Source organism: Culicoides brevitarsis, chromosome 2 (genome assembly GCF_036172545.1).
Source record: "Culicoides brevitarsis isolate CSIRO-B50_1 chromosome 2, AGI_CSIRO_Cbre_v1, whole genome shotgun sequence".
NCBI classification, from domain to species: Eukaryota; Metazoa; Arthropoda; class Insecta; order Diptera; family Ceratopogonidae; genus Culicoides; species Culicoides brevitarsis.
In genome coordinates this window covers 23003991-23019265 of record NC_087086.1, presented here as the reverse complement: position 1 = coordinate 23019265, position 15275 = coordinate 23003991, and the positions used below count along the sequence as shown (strand labels likewise).

Here is a 15275-nt window from a genome sequence, read left to right as displayed (position 1 = left end):
AAAAATACATGAAAAAAACAGTTTTAAATTTCCGTGATTTCGAAACCGTTACAAAACTCATTTTGGTACTCCTTACATTTTACTATAAATACATATACATAAATTGAATGAGCTCAATTTAAAATTTCTCGCCGTTTGATTAGAAGGAAAAATCAACTATTGAAGTGTGAACGAAACTTTCCTACAAACAAAAGATAGATTTTCTTAATATTGACCCAAAAATTTGTATGCATTACAGATCATTGTACAAAACACAGATCATTTTTACAAAAATCTGCCTGTGAGAGTTGACAGATTTTAGTACATAGATGTTTTATTTATATATATGAGAGGATATAAGATATAGTGGAAGATTCCACTTTTAGTTATATGCATTCTCATTCAAAGAGATGACAAATGAATACTACATATATAGGAAAACCTGGAATGCGGATGTTCAAAACCAGCAAAATCATCTGTTCTCTTTTTATGCATACGTTAATATCTCATTCGTTTACACGGTTTTTCGAAGAGTTAGACAACGTAAGGAGTTTAGTACGCATGTGTTGTGGATGTAGTTTGATGTGGCGGAAGTTGACGAAGTCTTAGTTTGCAGTTTAGCAGACAGAGTGTTTTTGATTTCCATGGAAAATGGTTACGCATGAGCAAAACGTATCGATTTATGCGTGCGCATTAAAAAACGCCATTTTACCTCAGTGCCGTTTGAGGCCACGAAGAAGCAGGGAACGGCATCCTGCATCGCGCTAATAAAAATCTCTAAAAATAGGTAAAAGTTCTAGGACCGTTTTTAAAAGCCGTCCCATTGTTGCGGTTCACGTTTGAATCAACGAATTTCTGGCCTACAAGGCCCCCAACATTTCGCATTCATCAGAAATCCATCGTAAAATTTGACAAAGAATTTTGATGTGTGTTCTACAACAATTACGATTAACCATATAATAAATACTTCTCTTTAAATGAATGTAAGAAAACATCAAACTAAAAAATGAAGAAAATGTGTTAACGGAAAATGGAAAAGCGTACACTATTTGATGGAAAAGTTAAAGTGTTTGTAATAAGTATAATGAAATCAAGGCAAATAGTAATAAAAAGGCGATACCATTAAGTGTGTATTAAGCAAATCAGAGAGACTATACAGAGATGATGGGGCCATGAGCCCGTCGTGCCCCAAAGTCATCAGGAGTCGCAAAAGCGTCTCATACGGGGCTGCACCATGCTAGCGCCAGCGAACCTGAGGTCAATATGCGGCCAGGACCCAGGCTGGTCGTGATGGCGCTTGCGTTTATTTCGGGGGCTCAACGAGGCACCACCAATACACACAATAGTGCCAATTATAAGGACAACAAGTTAGTGGGCAGAAATAATTTAAATATTATATACGATATTGGACAACTTGATGATGATCGGGGACCATTAGCACGCGTAAACCCCTGGTTATCAGCCTGCGATCTGGCGCCACATAGAAAATCACCGGATCTCCAGGTGAGCACGAACAATATTATTAACCAACTACTGTAAAAAAAGGGAAACAACTAAAATCCAATTTTAAAATATACTCAGGACAACTTCTTTGATCTTTCAATCATTGTAACCCTTGTTGTACGCAATATCATCTGAATGCACCTATTAAGTTACATATACCTATCTGCATGAGTTGTGTAACAATATTCAGGAAAAATATAATGTCTGTCGTAATTTACTTATTTTTTTTTTACATATCCTTTATTATAAGTTAAAGACTCATAGTTATTAAAATTAATACGTTTTGAAAATTTACGATAATTTAAGTATTATAATTTAAATAAAGGTTTTCTTTTTTTTTTGTTATATAACATTTACAAGTAACTACTCTTTGAGTATATGTCATATAATTCAGTTGGTTTACATAACATAAATAAAATCTTAACTTTCCCTTAAAAAACATTTTAAGTATTTTATTTCAAAAGCATGTAATTATTTTATTAGAAATAAATTAAATAAATTATTTTCGCCTGATTTCGAAAAATATTAAAATATATATAAAAAATATTTAAATATAAAAAACAGTTGTTATATCCTATCATTCAGATAAATAATTCAGTACAATTTATTTAAAGGACAAAACTAGTACCACAAAAAAATGGTTTTCTTTTTTTTATTTATTTTTATGAATATACCTATTCTTTTTTATGCACAATTTTTAATTTTTCGCTTAATTTGCATTAAAAAATACGTGTGTACATAAATATATAGAATATCCTAATAAATCTAATTTATAATTAATTAATAATTAATAATTAATTAATTAATAATTAATAATTACATATGTTATTATGGTTATTTATATTCATCAATTCAATTAAACATAATTATTGAGAATAATCATTTATTGCGTAATAGCAAAGAATGGATATTTAAATATGTTATTTGTAATTCGATTTAACTAGCAATATTTTAGAGAATATTTTCATTGAAGTTATTGTTAAAATGTCTTCAATTTTTGCTATAAATTTATTTACATATATTTAATTTATTACTATTATTAGTTTTTTTTAATTTTTATGTAATCTGAGTGTATTTATTTATACATGGTTGGTTTTGAGACATGTAAATTTCAGTATACGGCTAAACACTTCACATTGTCTCGTAATGTATGTGGATCCTAGTTGGATTCTTTCTGCATGCTTGTACAAATGCTAGAAGTATTAGAGAGTCATAAAATAAATTTTATGTGTCTGCAGTCTGCGCATGTCTCTTTCATACTGCCTTTTATTTTGCTTTTTTTTCATCATTTGTATAATTTTTGAGCATATATGCAATGCAATGTAAGGGAAAAAATCTTCTTTTGGAGCCTCATTATATATTATATTCAAAAAATATGATATTCTTGATTTATGACTCAAAAAAAAAAAATTAGTTAATCCATTGTTAATTGTATTTGTATTATAGGTATTTTTAAAACTGTCCACAACATAAATATAAATTTTAATTGATTCGAGTCTTTTTTTACGAAATATTTCATTTTTATAATTCTTATACATGTTGATTTCAAACAATGTTTTTGTATTAATTTTATTTTTTTTTTCATTTTTAGGGTCAATGCACAGCCGGTACACTGCCAGTGACCCGGATAGAAGAGGGCCCAGGGCCACCACAACCACCTCCTCCAGAGTGTCCGTTATCATGTCGTGAACAGAAACAACAAAAGTTAAATCAACAACACAATAATAGTAAAAGTAATAAATTAAAAAATATGGAGATAACCGGTATTAAAAAACAAGAGTGCCTTTCCTATTTGGGCGAAGCAAATGAATTTAGTCCAGAATATTTATGTAAAAGAAAAAGCAGCATTGAAACACAATTAAGAAATTTACGTTTGAGACATTGTTGTGAACGTGATGCTCTAAGTGCATTACATTATCAAGCTTATCTAGATGTTATAAAAGGAAATGAAAGCATGTGCGTAAAACGGATTAAAGATCTAATCGAAACAGATCAACTAGCAAGTAGAATCACATGTGAACTTACTGAAATTTTGACACGATTCGATTGTAAGAAACCGTATTCGTTGATAAATCACTGTGACGACTGTAGGGTAAGTAAGATTGAACTTAAATATGATTGTGCTGCGTTAATTATAATGCGAAATGTTACGTGAAGCAGAAGTAAAATGGATTTTTCTTCACTTGTTACATTGTCATGTCCTAAATTTATAGCGAAGGACGATGTACTTATTTGCATAAAGAATTGAACACTTTATCACGTTTTCCTTTTTTAACATCCACTTTAAATATAGAGCTGCTGCTTATATTTTAGTCTTATTTTTTTCATTTCATAGTGGTGCAAACATATTTACATTTATCAAAAAATTTAAATTAAGTTGAAATTTCTTAAAATTTATATTTGTAACCTATGTTTATTTAGGAAGCATATCGTCGATGGGTTTGTAGCACATTTATTCCATATTTTGCATCTGAGAGTGATGCAAAACGTATGGATGCAAGCGCAAGCAACAGCAATAGTTCAAGATCAAAATCAATACAACACAGAAAAACACGCGATTTAAGTCCTCCACATGTGTCAACATCAACTTTATTAGCTTCTTTTCAAAGCTCTTCTCTCATAAAAAACAATGATTCATCTTCGAACCTGCATAATAGTTTAACATTACCACCGGTAACAATAAGAAGGTAATAAAAATTGATTTCCCATTACTTTTTACTGAACTTTTAAAAATATTATTTTTTCAGATCCAGAAGAAAATCACATTCGGAACAAAAACGTATTCGCATTCGTCCTTGTTTGAGTGTTTGTCAAAGTGTTGAAACAAAATGTCCTTATTTGCTGCCAGGTGATCGTGCACCAGCCCTTCCAACCCAATATGCGGGTGAACCAACTTTTTTATGTCATGGTAAATACATACATAAATTTTTCAATTTTAATTAAAACGTTGTTCCATCATGATTTTTTCCTGTTATATTTTATTCTATTTTATTCTATTTTTTGATGAATATTTTTGACTTTTTATGACAACGTCGTTCGTTAATTGAACGTACTCGATGGAAAAAATAATGATAAAATTCATGATACAGGCGGTGTACGTTTTTGAACCCATCCAAATATTTTGATTTTTCAATTTTTTCCTTAAAGTTTTAATTTTTCATATAATTTTTTTGTGTTAATAATGTTTTATATCAATAGTTATTTTTCTGCGTTTGAAAGTATTTAAAAAAATATGAAAAAATAAATAAAATATACAACTCTCTATAAATTTAATATTATTTCACTATAGCACTATCGTTTTTGAACGTTTAGAGATATTTTTTTACATTAAAATTTGGTTATGTAATGCCGTAAGAAATATGCAAGTCCCTACTAAAATTTTTGGGAAAACAAACAATTTTGATTATCAAAAAGCTTTCTATAACATTAATTGTTTGTTTTTTACAGATCCAAATGTACATGAAACTGTTGAGCAGGCTGAAAAGTCTAATAATGGCCCTGATGATTGTTGTTACTGGTATTGTGGTGGTCCCCTTGACGGTTTATGTACAAACTGTCCTACAAAATTGTTTAGTAATGCTACTAACTATGATGGACTGCCGAGATTAGCTAATGATACGGAAAGCAGCAAAACAGAAAACTTATCTGCAGCTGCTGTGCATAAGCAACAACAACAGATACAATTACATAAGCTAATGGAACAAACAAACATTTATAGTGAAAGTAGGTGTCCAATATATAATTGGACTGGACCTCAAACATGTGTTTTACAATATCCCGGTCCTTATTTTAACATTAGTTCCGCATTAAAAAAGGTGAAAGTTAATCAACATGAATCCGAAAAACAAAATCATCATTTTCAAAAATCTTCTTCTTTTGCTGTATTATCGTGCTCGCCTACCAGCATCGCCAGTTTAACTTTATTATCGCAATTTTTAATCAATATTCAAAATAACGATAATAGAATTTGGACCGTGTTTATATATAAAATTATGTTAATAACTACTCATATTACGAATATTCTACAAAATATAATAATAAAGATCGCATGGACTAATATTACTCATATTAATAAATTTCTGCTCCAACTTGCCGAATTATAGTTGGCATTTTAATAAAAACATGTTCGCGTAAAAAAAAAGAAAATTTTAACATGATTATTTATTAAAAAGGAAAAACTAAGAATAACAAATAAAAAGTGAAACCCCGAAAATAAATTGTGTCGTAAAGAATTACATTACATTACAATAAAACAAAATAAAAACAAAGTGAGAAAATATTAAAAACATATATTAAAATAATTATTAGCATACAAGTAGATTATGAAAGTAAATATTTTATGAACAATAATAATTATGTAATAAAACAGTGAAGAAATGAGAAGTGTTAAATATGTGTGATAGTGAAAAATAATATGAGTATGTGAAAGAAAAAAATTGATTTCTAGCTCATCATTTTAGAATTTTGCTGCTTTTCCTAAAAATCATATTAAAAAATAAGTTTAACAAATCTCTTTTTGTTTTCGAAATTTACTACTGCTATTTAAATTGTGAATAACGAATTATAAATTTACTAACTACAAACTTTTTTTTGATAATGCTAGAAAAAAAAAATACAGAGATGAGAAAAATACATACGTTATTATTGATGTTGAATAAAATGATAAAAGTATAAAAAAATAAAAGGATAAAAAATTAAAAAGAAAACAAATTATCCACTCTTAACCAAAACAAAACTAATGAAACTTTGTAAAGTATCAAATATATGTATTCAATAAATATAATTCATTAACAAAAATAAATTACAAAAAATATATAAAGATTAGATCCTTTACAAACTTTAAAATTTGTTGAGTTTTGAAAAATTATATTAAGGCCACTCCGAATGAAACTCAAATGTTTTGTCTAATTTTAAAATCCAAAAAGTACGTAAGTAAGTTAAAAATTTCATCAAAAATTACCGTGTTTTGGACTTTTTTCATTATATTTAAAAAAAAATTAATGTTTTAATTTTTCATACATTTTTTATATTAAAATTTTGTTTGGAACTTCTGCTCAATTTTTTTTTAAATAACTAAAGCTATATTTCAAAAAAAATTTGACAGTTACTAAATGTTATTTTAAATTATTTAACTAAATGTCTTAAATCAATTTTAAATATTTATATTTAAGGCCGTTCCAATTTTTTTTCAATGTTTTTGTCCCAAACGACTTTTCGAAATGGGAGGGAAAAAAAGTTTTAAAATACTTTTTCATAAAAAATGATAAAATTTTAACAATTTTTGATCATTAATGAATATTTTAGTTATTTAGTTATATTTTTTAGGCATTTACATTCACAAGATTTAATAATTTAAAACTTATCTCAGAATATTTCAAATTAAAAATTCAGACAAAAAAATGTCATAAAATTTTTAAAAAACATTTTTTTTAAAATATTTTTAAAGAAGAAAACTTATGTTAAATTTCGTTTTTCAATACAAAAATTTCTGGAAAAAATATGGAAAAAGACCAAAAAATGGTCAATTTTGATGAAATTTTTAACCTTTTTTTTATTTTGCCCCATTGGAATTTCGGCTTTTGAAATGGGGCAGGGGACAAAAACATAGAAAAAATTTGTAGCGGCCTCAATATCAATATAAAAAAAATAAAATAACAAAATATTTATTAGGTAACTGTCAAAAATTTTTTATATTTGAAAAAATGAAAAAAGTATTTAATTTCTTTTTATTTTGCTACACATCCACCCCCTCCCCCTAACCTTTCATCAATTGTGGACAAAATTATTGATTTTTATTTGGAACGGCCGGAATAAAATCAGTTAATTTAAAAGGTTTATTTAGTGATTTAGTATGTACTTTAAGCAAATAAATTTTTGAATTTTTACAGTTAGATTTATTCATCATTCAATAATTCAATTCCAACACTTTTGAAAGACATTGTTTTTCGTATCCCAATTATATTTAAATTTAAATCATTGTATTTATAATTCACAATTACCTATATTATAAACAATTACAACTGATAAACAATCAGTCAGTTATATTTAATATATCTTAGGTTTTAGAATAAAAATTCTTTATAAAATTGTAGAAGCAAATAAGTTGTTCGATATATTTATACTTAACTTCAGAAGAAAATTTGTTCGAATACTGCCAAAAAATGTAATGGAACAATAGAAAAAGTCTGCATAATGTACCATCAATTAAAATTTCCATACAAACAAATTTCAATAGAATCCCCCACGATTTGTGTCAATAATTTGTTGTTACCTGTTTTATTAAAACAAGTTAACTGGTTTTTATTAAAATCATTTGATTAAACTTTACGTATTTTTTATGTTTTGAACTAAACGAAAAATAAATATATTTTAAAACATAAAATAAATATTATTTTTTATTATAAAAATGTATTTTTAAAAAGTATAATAAATATACATACCTGCAAAGTCATAAAATTTAAAAATATTTACAAGAGGACATAAGCGCACATAGTAATTTATTATTGTATAAACTTAACAGAAACAGTGAAAAAATACACAATTAAAACAACACAAGCATAGAAATTGATGTTAATATTTGTAGTTATTGTACACATGTAGTTCTCTAATGAGGTTAATATTATTGAGAAACTATACCTATTTGTGTTAATGATAACAGATCAACAGATTCCAACACTTATTAAAAAAATAAAGTTGTATTAAGTTTCGCATTTTTTTAGTTACATATTTTTAAAAATAACACAAATCTTCTTCTCTAAAAAGTATTAATATCAAAAGTAGTTAAATAATTATTGAATAAAATATTAGGCTTATAAATATTTATAAAAAATGCTAGTCAAATAAGAAGCTATTTACCAATTACATTTTACAAAAAAAAAACAAAAAAAAATGTATAAAACGCTGAATGAAAATAATAATAAATTTGTTAAATGTTATTTTTGATGAACACTGGAAAGAAGAAGAATAAATTAACTAGAAACATTAATCAATCAAATATACAAAATATAATATGTAGTTAAAGGTCAACATTGTAACAGTAAAAATATTTTAATAAAAAATATAAAAAAGTATTTAGATAAATTTATATTCTTAAGTACATATATTATATATTATGTAAGTTAAAAGCATAAATAATAAAAGGAAAATTTATAAATCATACAAAAATGGAAAGAGATGCATTCAAAAGATCCGTTCCGTAAATATGTAACTTACAAAACAAAAATTATAATATATTTAAAAAATAAATGAGCATGTTTTAATAAATTTATCATTATGATCTGATAAATTTATAATAAAAAAATTACTTAAAAAGACAAAGGTGACTCATTTAAATTTGTTCATTTCTTTTATACTATTGTTATATATCATACAAAATAAATAAAATGAAAAGTAATAAGAAAAGTTAACAATAATGTACTTGTTTGTCTGTTGTTACATTATTATTAAAAACATTTGACTTAGAATGTGACATTTCATTCTAATTTTTAAAAGAATTAAGCCAAAAATTAAAAAAAAACAATTAAACGATATAAAAAATAGTAAATACCGTAATATTGATTTTATAAGACGCACATTACTATGGTAGTACCGAGAATTTTTAGATAAATGTGTTTAATTTTGATCTAAGAATTTGTTTAAGAATACATATAATATGGTCCATCTTTGATTATAAGTATGACGTAGTCAAGCTTAACTATATCTCATAAAACCATAATTTTTAAATAAAAAATAGAATGAAATGTCTTATCAAAACAATAAAAAATAACTCATACTATGAATACCTGAACAATGTCCAGGCACAAATAAACTAGTATTTTTCCTTGCAATAAATATAGTGAAAAAGAAGAGCTATTTGCCTATAGAGATTCAAATATAGAATATATAAAGAGATAATAAAAAATGAATCGCATGTAAAACATATATGAAAGTGTATATGCATAACACAAGGAATTTAAGTTAACATTTTATATATAAATGACAAACACATTAATATTATGATACTTATTATAAACAAAAACATCAAATATGTTAGGTTAAACTTGAACTTTATTTAAGTTTTTTTTTATGTACGAATACATTTTTCATATTCTGTTACTTTAATTACTTTTTATATGTAATATTAAAGTTCGGAACGGATATATGACATGAATCATAAGGTTTTTTTTATTTTTATATTATCTTGATATTCATAAGCATAGGTACATTTATTCAAAAATTAAAATAATAAAAAAAACTAAATAATTAAAATATCAGAACTTATGATGACGAAGAATAAATATTATTATGCATTATTAGTGTAATACTAATATTATACTCAAAGAAAAATAAAAAGAGAATTTAAAAATAAAAAGTATTTCTAAATAAATATTTCAAAATTATATAAATATTAAAATTTTTTAGACACAATTTTTTGGACGATTTTTTGTTTTTTTTATTTTTTCAATAAGAATCATGAAACAAAACGTTTTTTTTTATTTTCACTCTTAAAATGAATAACGAACTATTAGTACAGTTAAATTTATAATTACTATTGTATGTTTGTATGTATGGATGTTGCACTGAAATCTCTATCTTATACTACATAATGAGAACCTTTGAATATGTCTTCTATACTCTAATTACTGTATTTCAATTAAACTAAGATCATTAAATAAATAAAAACCAGAAAATAAAAATATCACGAAGCATAAGAAGGAAATGGAAATCATTATTAAAGGAAAAACATCTTATAAAATACAAGTTTTACAATAAAGGCACCCACATTATATTCCACATAATTAAAAAATATCACTGCTGCTAACTATTTTTCATATTGCATATTACAGTATCAATATTAACAACATCAATATAAATAATAGAATAAAAAGATATAGTATAAAGTAATACTAAATTATAATAGAAATAAATTGATTGTTTGATGTTAAAATGTAAAGATGAATAATATTAATTATAATTATTTATTAATAGTAATACACGAAAATATTATAACATTTAATGACGAAATATACGCAATAATGTACATTAAAATTTTTGAATTATATTCCAAAAATATTTTTTTCAAAACTATGAAAACGTTTCCATAAACTGATATCGGTTTTTCAACAATAAATTTAAATATTTATAATTTTTTTCTAACCACAAAAATAGTAAGTATATTCGAACAAAAGGTAACAAATAGTAGAAAATTTAATGAAAAATCTAAATAAAAGAAAACAAAAAAAAAATACAAAAAATAGCTAAAAACATCCAAAATAAGTGTGTATGAATGTTTTTAAATATTATTATTATTATTATTATAAATGATAATAGTAATGATAAATAGAAAGTATGATAATAATAAAAATGCAATGCGTAAAATAATTTAAGTCTACGAAAACTAAAAAATGAAAATACTGCTATTTAGGATATTAAAAAACCAAAAAGTGAAATAAAACTCATCATAATAAATTTTTGAGAATAGGATTGATGGGGTTTTAGAACAAAATGTATTACATGAACATTCTTATAAATGATGATTATTATAGTTATAATAATGTATTTAAGAAAATGAATAAATCATATAAACATAAAAACTTGGAATGAAATATGAGAGAGATTAAAAAGAAAAATAAAAAAAAAACAAAACACATTAAGAATAAACGACGTCGTCTAGTAAATGTTGAACTAGTTATACATATAGTTTAGAAAATATTATTGAATAAATAAATAAAGCAAAATGGCTTTCAATTTCTATATAAAAGGAATTTTAGAAGGGAAATGAACAAATTCTAGAAAAAGTATTATCGAAGATTCTTTAAAATTTATATTTTATGTATGTATATGACTTTTGATACTACGACAAATGAATTCACTTTGTTTCTACTTTTGGTTGTTTTCAAATTTTAAAATGTTTAATTTAAAATAATGGCACTACAAATCCCGTAACAAGTAGGCAGAATAATAGAAAGTTCTAATTATAATATGAAAACAAGATAATTCATCAAATAATAAAATTGAAAAATTCATAGAAATAAATAGACTATGATAGCTATGGATAATAAAAAATGTTATATGAATGAAGTTGAAGAAAATCTTTGAAAAATAAAGTAAATGACGTTAAAAAATAACAGTATGGTACACTCAAATAATAAAATAAAAAACTAGATGAGACACTATTAAACTATACCTAAGATATGTACGTGTTGGTTCGATTTCAAGAGCATTAAAATGTTAGAAAAAATATAGTAATGTTTGTTTTATTAAAAAATCAAAAAATGTTATTAATGTGGTAAGTAATTTTGAAAAACGATGATTGCATACATTCTGGAGTAGGTTTTCAATATAAAAAGATTTAATAAAGAGGAAACCATAAAATCTCGTTTTTCAAATCTTGGTGATAACGATTGAAATAATGAATGAAAAAATAGCCATAAGTGTTATTCAATTTTGTAAGTTGTAAATGTAGAATATGGCTTCAAAAAGGTTTGTGTACGCATGTGCCTGGTTGTCAATTGTAGAGTGATAAAAAAAGAACATAAGTCTTTTAGAATACGTTTTCAGTAAAAATATAATACTTAAGTAAGTTTATTTTTAATATTTTGATAGTGTTATCAAGCAAATCACAATCCTAAATTATTTATGAGTATATATTTGATTTAAAGAATCAGTACTGTCACCTAGAAGTAGATTTTTTAATCAGTTCTAAAATGTTTTGTAAACTATTTGCATGTCAACATAAAAAATTAACTTCGTTACGCAAAACGCTTTGTAAATTTCAATTTCGCTCAATAAATTTCAGGATAGTTAGCTGCTTGTTTCAAATTTAGGAATGATAAAATATACTCTGAGCATCAGGTTGTCAGCAGACTTTATTGTGTTCTGATATAAAATTCTATCAACCAATTGTATTAGCTATGACAAATTACTGGAAATCCTGCCGAGATATATACTGATTTTTATGAATTTGCCATTGTGAATTCAATATTTTTCTATTTATTTTCATGTTCTTTTTATGTTAATTAAATTATATATGTTAGAAATCAGTTTATTCTTGAAATTTAGGTTATTAATATAATTCATCGGTTAAACTAAAGTTTATTTATAACAACCAAATTTAACCTTGATAAACTCCGATAAATTCCACATTTTGACAAAAGCATGGCGTCTCCATTGAAAAACAGTTAAAACACTCTGCTTAATTTTGGAATCAATGATGTATGATAATAATAATAATGTTCTATTCGATTATTCTTTTTTCAGCTTGTCAAAAAAATATAAATAAATAAGAATAGAAGATGGCTTATTGGAAAATAATATGTGGCTTTTGTGTTTTAGTCTGCATTTCAAATACGTTTGAAATGGAAAACACATATGTGAGACATGCTTCTATTGTGTATTTACTGTATAATTTTATTTGTATATTTTTTAAGGATAACATGATTCAACTTTCAAAATTATATTTCCGTAGTACACGAAGTGCATTTTCGGTGAAAAATATCGCTAAGGAGAAAACACACTCTTCACAAGAAGATTTAAATAGTGGAAAGCGAACTCTGGTGTCTCTACCACGTTTTGCTTTATCAAAGTCGAATCATATCAAAATGGACCCAAAGCAATATCGTTGCGAACAAGAAGATGACCCGTCTTGTATGAATAAAACTAAAGTGTTTAAAGAAAAAATATTGCAAGAACTTTCTCGTGTACGTGACGAATCGATACACGATCCGAATTTTTATAATATCAACTACAGAAAATTAAATGTAAAGCCAGAATATAATAAATCTCAAGCAATTTGTTGTTTAATAAAAGTTAAGGTTAAAGCGTTGCGTAAAACAAAAAAAACACCATTTTACAGTAATTTATTGGGGTCTCTAATGCCAAAGCGCAAATTCTTGGCACAATATGGTGGTCCTAATAAAACTTGTGTAATTGTTTCCAGTGCTGGTGCTATGAAATCGTCTAAATTAGGATCCTTTATTGGTAAGTTAACGTTAATATTGATAAGGAAAATTGGCAGTTAGTCAATTCAGCTTTGATTAAATGCCACAACGCATATTATTCATTCACACCAGCTTTTCTATCTCGTTTACGATTGTAGATTCACACGACATTGTTTTACGATTCAATAATGCACCAACGAAAACATATGAAGAAGATGTTGGCACAAAAACAACAATCCGTATTTTAAACTCACAAGCAAGTACTATATGAATGTTTGTGGATTTAAATATTTACTGCACTGTTGTATTGCATCAACAATTAATTTTCATTAAAATTCTATTAACTTCATCATTATCAAAGCTAATGATTGCATTTAGATCCTTGATGTTTTTGATTAGTTAGTTTTTGCACGCCTCGTTTGAAAACAATAAAATGTGTCTCTTAGATTTTAATCAATCAATATTATTGGCGAGTGTCAAACATTTAATTCTTTTTTTTATTTAGGTGGTTAGCAAACCTGAGTTTGACTTTATTCATGCTCCAATTTTTCAAAATATTTCGATTGGAATATGGGATCCAGGAAAATATAATGCATCTCTAGAAGATTGGTAAACATTTACATATAAAGTGTATTGATTTTTACATTTTGCATTTACCTTTTTTTCAATTTATTTAGGCTTTCAAATCCGGACTTTGATTTGTTTACCAATTACAAAACAGCTATGATGCGTAACTCCAAGGCTGATATTCATATAATTGATCCTCGTTCTATTTGGCGTTTGTGGAATGCCTTACAAGACTTCACCAAAGAAAATGATTTGAGAAAGAATCCGCCAACTTCTGGTTTTATCGGTAAATTTTCCCATGCAAAATGAAAAAAAAACAAATAAAAACATGTAATATTATGCCATTATCAGTCAAAGTCCTATTTAAAATTAACCCTTGGAATACTCCATATCTAATCGATTATATCTAATTGAACTGCAATAAATACATAACTTGTGCGCATTCATTTTACATATCGAAACACCTTACATATCTTAACATTTTTTCACAGGAATCGCTCTGCTTTTGCCGCTTTGTCAACAAGTTCATATCGTCGAATACATTCCTTCAACGAGACTCACATCCAATTGTCATTATTATGACCACGAGATCAATTCAGCTTGCACTTTTGGAGAATGGCACCCATTAGCAGCTGAAAAGTTGATGACATACAGTATGAATGTTGCTAGTGACTTTAGTGTTTTCCAAAAAGGTATATTGAAAATTGAAAGAAAAGGTAAAGACCAATGTAATAAGTGATAAATTAATAGTGTTGTTATATACATTTAAAAAACAAATTTGTCTGAAAAAATTGTCGTTTATTTTTCGTTAATTGAATTGTAAAAAAATCAAAGGCAACGTTTTTAGTTACTTAGGGGATATGCCATGTTTTACGCCGGCTTTCGTTTTCAGATGAATCATCATATATAAAACCTGTTTAAATCCAGTAATCAAAATATGACAATTTGACGCATACATTCGAAAATGTAGTTCCATTCAACTTTATATATACATACATATAAAACGACTGGAAATATTAATAAAGACTTAACACATTTTTTCTCTATGTATGCAATACGTAAAATTATACTAAATATATATAATTTATAAAATAAAATAATGGAAATTTTTTTATTAAAGAAATACTTTTCGTTATCTATGTTTTTCACTTTAGTTAGTTTTTACTGTACTATAAATATTTTCATTCACGATTTTCTCTGTGTACATGTGTCATAAACTCAGTTCCATAGAAACATTGTATGTGTTTGCATGATAATTACGAGCATATACAAAAAACAATAAAACAGATGATTCAGTTGATATAAGTT

General features: G+C 25.8%; 2 protein-coding genes across 2 annotated transcripts; both read left to right on the top strand.

The window, feature by feature from the left end:
- The first annotated feature begins 717 nt into the window (after nt 1-717).
- LOC134828759 (uncharacterized) lies at nt 718-5585 on the top strand. Its single transcript, XM_063841746.1, has 5 exons — nt 718-1482; nt 3074-3574; nt 3904-4169; nt 4230-4390; nt 4930-5585. Exons 1-5 carry the CDS (start codon nt 1243-1245, stop codon nt 5583-5585), a joined length of 1824 nt encoding a protein of 607 aa, XP_063697816.1. The 5' UTR covers nt 718-1242.
- A 7476-nt stretch (nt 5586-13061) lies between these two features.
- Nucleotides 13062-14911, top strand: LOC134828758 (beta-galactoside alpha-2,6-sialyltransferase 2). The gene is made up of 5 exons (XM_063841745.1): nt 13062-13440; nt 13559-13656; nt 13906-14009; nt 14078-14253; nt 14459-14911. The coding sequence occupies exons 1-5, from the start codon at nt 13062-13064 to the stop codon at nt 14704-14706; spliced, it is 1005 nt and encodes a 334-aa protein (XP_063697815.1). The 3' UTR covers nt 14707-14911.
- The last annotated feature ends 364 nt before the right edge of the window (nt 14912-15275 follow it).